The following is a 5772-nucleotide window of genomic DNA, read 5'->3' on the forward strand; positions in this document are numbered from 1 at the left end:
GAGCATTTGGACGTAGAAAATTATTTAATTCTCTATTTTGCCTTTAATTTATGTTTTTTTTTTGTTAAGTAATGAAGTAAAAAACAAAGGTAACAATTTCAAATATTATTTTCAGTTATAGTGAAACAAATTTCAAAACATAAAAAGATACCTAATAAAAATTCAGAAATTATAATTATCTATTCTACCAGTTGATAAAATATTATATCCAACTTCAATTTTATTGAACCAATTGTAAATTTAAATCAATTTTCATATTAGTGATTATTTTCTAATAATACACATTTTGTAACCTCCACAAATACAGGGATCCACTCCTCTCAAACAAGCGACTGTTATCCCAATATATAAAAGGGATTGAACTAGCCTTTTTAGCCTATCTACCTCGTACTGGAAAATCGTCCAATCAGAACATTCTATTTTGACACTTCACCATGTCTGAAACAGGGTGGACTTCCGTATGCGCTCTCTTAAAATTACGTATGGGCTCTCTTAAAATTATCCGCCGGCCCATCAGAACCCACGCCGACAAATCTGCTTCGTCTTCAACCGTAGAGAGTCTCTCCCCCGACTCTTCCACTTCATCTTCTCCAAACTCTGAGTTTCCCCCGTTACCTTCTCAATCAATGACTATTTTAAAACGATTCTTCAATGTTTTGTTCCACCTCCCCTTGATACTTCTCCTATATAAAGCTCTCTCTCTCTAAACCTAGATCCATCCTAAATTGAAAAAAAAAACTACCCTGCAGAAACGACATCTATGGCAATGAAATCCACCACGAAGTCTCAGCTTGCCACCGGCAAATCTCCCGCCGCCATGTATTTCAACGACATCTCACCGGGACCTTCTAAGTCACAGCTTCGATTCCGTTTGATCCATTTTTGGGAGGCAGAGAACATAGCCAAAGCTGGGGCCTTTATTGGATTAGAGCTCCTACTCATCGATGAACAGGTGAGTTCTAATCCCCAACTTTCATTCCATTGTAAACTAAACCAGCATCCTTGAACCTGAATTATTTCAACTCCTGCTGGAGACTGTAATGCAATGTTTCATATTCTCTACTCTTGCTCAGACATACCGGCGTCATCTCAAAGCAGGAAATTTATCGCGTTGCTGATCAGAGTTTAACAGTTTCGTTCTCCAACGGCTCTGTTCTCTCTCCTCTTGACGACATCCCTGTCTCTGTCTCTTTTCCCCCAGACGGGTTCAGGTTCCACACACATGACGAATTCCAAGCTCTCTGTGGACTCAGGGGTGACCTCTACGGTAATCTATCTGATTTTAAAAAAATCTGCGTAGGGTATTGATTTATATTAAGATTTCTCTACTAATATTCATGAACAATGTTGTAGATGTCGTTGGCCACTTGAGGCTGGTGAATGGACAGTTTCTCACTGACCGTCCCGTCCTTGACGAGTCCGAAATAATCAGCATGCGTCACATTTTGGTTCATTTGCAGAAAAAAAAGTATGTGTTTACTGTTATTATGATCACGCTCTCATATACTGCATAGCTTACTCTCTAGGATAGCCTAATAAAACTTACCCTGTTTGGAATAAACTTCTGCAGTGGATTGGTGGATTTTCTACAACATTATATGTCTAGGATAGTCTATTAAAACTTACCCTGTTTCAAATAAACTGTAGCAGGTAATCAATTTTCCCATTACGATAACCGACCAACTGCTAATACAAACGTTTAATGTTTTGCTATGCTTTTTCTCATCGGTTTCTACTGTTTGCTTATTAATTTTCGAAATACATTTGCCATCCAATTTAAATATTTTCCTAGGAGCTTGATATTTAAGCTATCCTGTTTCGCCACATCAACTCTTACTTGAAATAAATTGGGTCAATGTTCTCAGGTTTATGATTCACCCTTTGTAAATTACTCTTTTCTTACCCAAAGCTCATCAAGTTCATATTAATGTCTAACGATCACTTAGCTTACTCTTCACACGGCTTCTATATCAATGCTTAATTGTTTCAGAAAATGTTAAGTTGTTGTTTATATCTCATAAGTTCAGGCTGCTGTCTTACGTTGAGCTACATTGCGGTTCAAACAATGGGGTCATCTTCACTTTTTGAAGTTTCAGCCATTCATGAACAGTGTCCCTAACGTGTGTTTATATGCCGTAACAATATAGAGCTTTTCCCTTAACTTCCAACCTAACCCCACTATAACCCCAATACTTCCAGCAAAGTTTTTGGAGATGGAGTGCTAAGGCGAGCTGTTCATGCCCTTTCAAGGGCTATTTATTTACCGCCCCACCTCTCCAGATGCAACATGGGAGCGGTTAGGTTGCAGCGATGGCTGCGTGAACCTGCTACACTCAAACTTCTAACCGTCCATGATCGTAGAAATACAAGAGCTTACAAGACAATGCGTTCAAGAGACCAACAAGAACAGACCTCTCACGTTGCAGCATCTTCATTTGTAGCTCTGCCCTGTTTTGTAAACAATTTATGACCATTAATTATGTGTTTTGTTCCCATTAACGTTGGGAATCTGTTATTATTGTTTGTAACAAGAAATAAAAATGACAACGTGAACGTTATTATTCAACCAGCTAATGATTAAGCGTGAGAAACTTGACATTTGTTACATTTATTCTGTTTTTCGTCATTAGAATGGTCAACATGAGCATGTTTGGTTTGAGATTTGTTTGCTGGACATTTGCTTGACTTTTGTCATTATTCATTATATTGAGATTCTATCTCTTTCAAGACCAGTGGAAATTAGTCATCAATCACTAGATTACCATGGTTGGTTTGCAAATATTTATTATTTTGCAAATTAAATGTTAAATTTTGAATTGCTTTTGTTTTTAAATTACATTACAGTGTAGATCTTATATAAAAAATTATTTATGCAGGTTTTGATTATATAACACACATCTCTACAGTAAAGACTAAGGTGATTAGTGTTTTGTGTATATTATCATAGCTAACAAAAAATATATGAAATATTTTGCTTTAAAACTTCAGAAAATAATTGAGAAATGTGAATAAGTAAACACGTCTTGAGAGTTTACGTAATGTCCTAAGTTGTAAAAATAAAAGGAAACAATTTATTTGGAAGCTCTATGAAAGTGACACGTCAGCGAAATTTTTTTTAAGTTATTATGAGAGCGCCACGTGGCAACGGTAGTGTGAATGCATTAAAGTCAATGCTTCTTTTTTAATATATAAAGGGATATTTTAAATGTTTGTAATTAAATAATAAATTAATGAAAAAGCAAGAAAAATTCATTGCAAAAATATTAATGTGTTGGGCTTTATTGTTGTTGTATTGATTAAATTTTGTCATACCCAAAAAATCTGATCCCATATGCGGGCTTGACAACAAAGACCACCTTTTGCTAGAGTACCGTACCTCTCACCCTTTCACAGTTCTCCTCAACAAAGATAAGAGTATGACACGTGGCAACAAACGAGATGCGCAAAAATCATATATGGATACGGAATGGATCATTTCTAAAGGCAACGCTTTCCACAGACTCAAACTTCTTAAAACACCATCTCACAAGCATTGCCCGAGAGAGAGAAGAATCAAAAACGTAGAATCAAATCAATTATTAAGCAATGGCATCGATGACCATGACAGCCACATTCCTCCCTGCCGTCGCTAAGCTCCCCTCAACCACCGGCGGACGAAGGCTCTCGGTGATCAGAGCTTCAACGAGCGACAACACAACCAGCTTACAAGTCAAGGAGACACAGAACAGCACCACGATGAGGAGGGATCTCATGTTCACAGCTGCTGCTGCGGCCGTTTGTTCCTTGGCTAAGGTAGCCATGGCAGACGAGGAGGAGCCCAAACGAGGGACAGATGCAGCTAAGAAGAAGTACGCTCAAGTTTGTGTCACAATGCCGACAGCCAAGATCTGTCGCTACTGATTCAACAATCCATCTTTCATGCCTCTCTCTCTCTATCTTTCTAATATTTCGGTTAAATTTTCTCAAACTTTGTTTGTAATCATGTACTAAATCAATTTCATATTTTGCTACTAGATTTTCGAATATAAACCAAACTTGACAAAAAGCATTGCATAGTGTCTACAATAAAGTTGCTGAAAACTAGAATAAAGCCTAGTACAATACTTATTCAAAGTGAACACAAGCTAAGAGGAGATATTGGCTTTAACCACCTGCATACGTATAGACAAACCTCTCTCATCCCACGTAGTATCCCCAAACACAGCTCCCGTCTTATCACGAACAACGCATTCACCTCTCTCTCCAGGTTTGAACGAACAGCCTCTCGATGTCATCAGAGGAACACTCAACACGTTTCTGTTGATCCCACGTGGAACAAAAAGCACATCCCTGATCGTCGTCGTCTTCTTCTTCCCTCCCTTCATCACAATCTTCACATCTCCTCTTCCTTCCGCCACGATAACAGTTCCGTCCACCAAACCAACCTTAGCCTTCTGCGTTCTGTCTAGACTGGTGAAAAGCTTCTCATGCGGAGTCATGTTGCTCGTGGCGTGGCCGTATATCATCCACATATCCTCATCGTATGTGAAGGCACCCAACTCTAACTTCGCCAGCAATATGTAGTCAACTACCAGTTCTGTCTGATTCTGAGCTTCAGTCCCGGCCCGTCTGAAGCAGTGTCTTCCATAAATCCCTTGTTTAACACCCCAGTCCCCTTCCTTAGGGATGGAATGACACTCTTCAAGGTTATGATCTTCCTTGTAGCACACGTCACACCATTTGCCAATACCAAACATAGCTTTAAGCCTGTTTCGCTTAATCTCTTGATGAACATATTCATCTGGCATCGCATCAAATCTACGAAAAAACTCAGCGAGGCTCTCGAGATTCATCGTCTTCAGATCCATTAGCTCTTCAATCACAGGAGCAGCTTCCTTGTACGACCCCGAGAGCGATCCCAAAACCTTCTTCACAACCTCGTAATCAGATTTCTGCAACTCTTCAACGATTCTCGAAACCCTAGCGAAGTAGGAAACGATCGATTCCTTTTCGCACATGCTAAGTTCCTCGAATTGGTTCTCTAGCCTACGGAGTTTCGCTTCTTCGTTACCTTTCTCGAGCGAATCCCAAAGCTCCTTGGCCGAAGCAGCCGTGATGGTCTTCCTGAAAGACGAATCCGGGAGAGAGGCTTGCAGTATCTTCAGCGCTTTGATGTCTCTCATCACGCGGTTTCTCCAGTGAGCGAGATCCGCGACTTTGATCGTCGCCGCTAACTCTGGAATCTTCGTAGGATCGGGAGAGAGTCCGTTTTCAACAACGTCCCAGAGACCTTTCTCCACGAGTGTTGTTTTCGCGGTGGGAGCCCACGTTTCGTAGTTTAGGTCATCGGAAACACCGTCTTGTGCATTCGCCGCCGCCATAGCCGTCGTAACCGTCAGGGTTTCCCAAAACTTTTGTTTGTATCTGTATATTCTCTTGGAGAGAGCGAATCGCAATACACGCGTCGCTTACTATTTATACAATGACATTAAACCAAATCGTAAACCCTCTTTCGGTGTAGGAGGCATTTCAAGATAAGCTCGGGATCTCGATTCGGTTTATCTTAACTGGAGAGGATATTTTCGGTTTAGATTCACCTCTAGCCCTGAGCGGGGTTCTATTCGGATTTCAAATTTTAAAATTTTTGGTTTTTCCAAATTTTGGTGGAATTCAGTTCAATTTGGCATTATAATGTCTCTAATAAAATCTTTGAAGCTATTAAAAACTGAAAAGTATCTATGTTAATAAAATTGTCAAACTATTTAAATCAGATAAAATATTTGAATTTACAAA

The 5772-nt window shown here is 39.5% G+C and overlaps 2 protein-coding genes across 6 annotated transcripts; both read left to right on the forward strand.

Moving 5' to 3' along the window:
- Positions 1 to 520: 520 nt before the first annotated feature.
- On the forward strand, positions 521 to 2582 carry LOC106293358 (pentatricopeptide repeat-containing protein At2g31400, chloroplastic-like). 5 transcript variants are annotated; one of them, XM_013729032.1, is made up of 5 exons: positions 521 to 952; positions 1074 to 1267; positions 1354 to 1468; positions 1571 to 1650; positions 2028 to 2582. In XM_013729032.1, exons 1-4 carry the CDS (start codon positions 945 to 947, stop codon positions 1617 to 1619), a joined length of 366 nt encoding a protein of 121 aa, XP_013584486.1. In that variant the 5' UTR covers positions 521 to 944; the 3' UTR covers positions 1620 to 1650; positions 2028 to 2582. The 5 variants fall into 5 exon arrangements, with proteins under 5 accessions (XP_013584486.1, XP_013584485.1, XP_013584483.1 ...); XM_013729031.1 differs by having other exon boundaries at positions 1571 to 2582; XM_013729029.1 differs by lacking the exon at positions 1571 to 1650 and having other exon boundaries at positions 2023 to 2582.
- An 892-nt stretch (positions 2583 to 3474) lies between these two features.
- On the forward strand, positions 3475 to 4045 carry LOC106343675 (photosystem II 5 kDa protein, chloroplastic). Its single transcript, XM_013782952.1, has one exon. It carries the CDS (start codon positions 3586 to 3588, stop codon positions 3898 to 3900), a length of 315 nt encoding a protein of 104 aa, XP_013638406.1. The 5' UTR covers positions 3475 to 3585; the 3' UTR covers positions 3901 to 4045.
- Positions 4046 to 5772: the final 1727 nt, after the last annotated feature.

Source organism: Brassica oleracea, chromosome C5, assembly GCF_000695525.1.
Source record: "Brassica oleracea var. oleracea cultivar TO1000 chromosome C5, BOL, whole genome shotgun sequence".
Lineage (NCBI taxonomy): Eukaryota > Viridiplantae > Streptophyta > Magnoliopsida > Brassicales > Brassicaceae > Brassica > Brassica oleracea.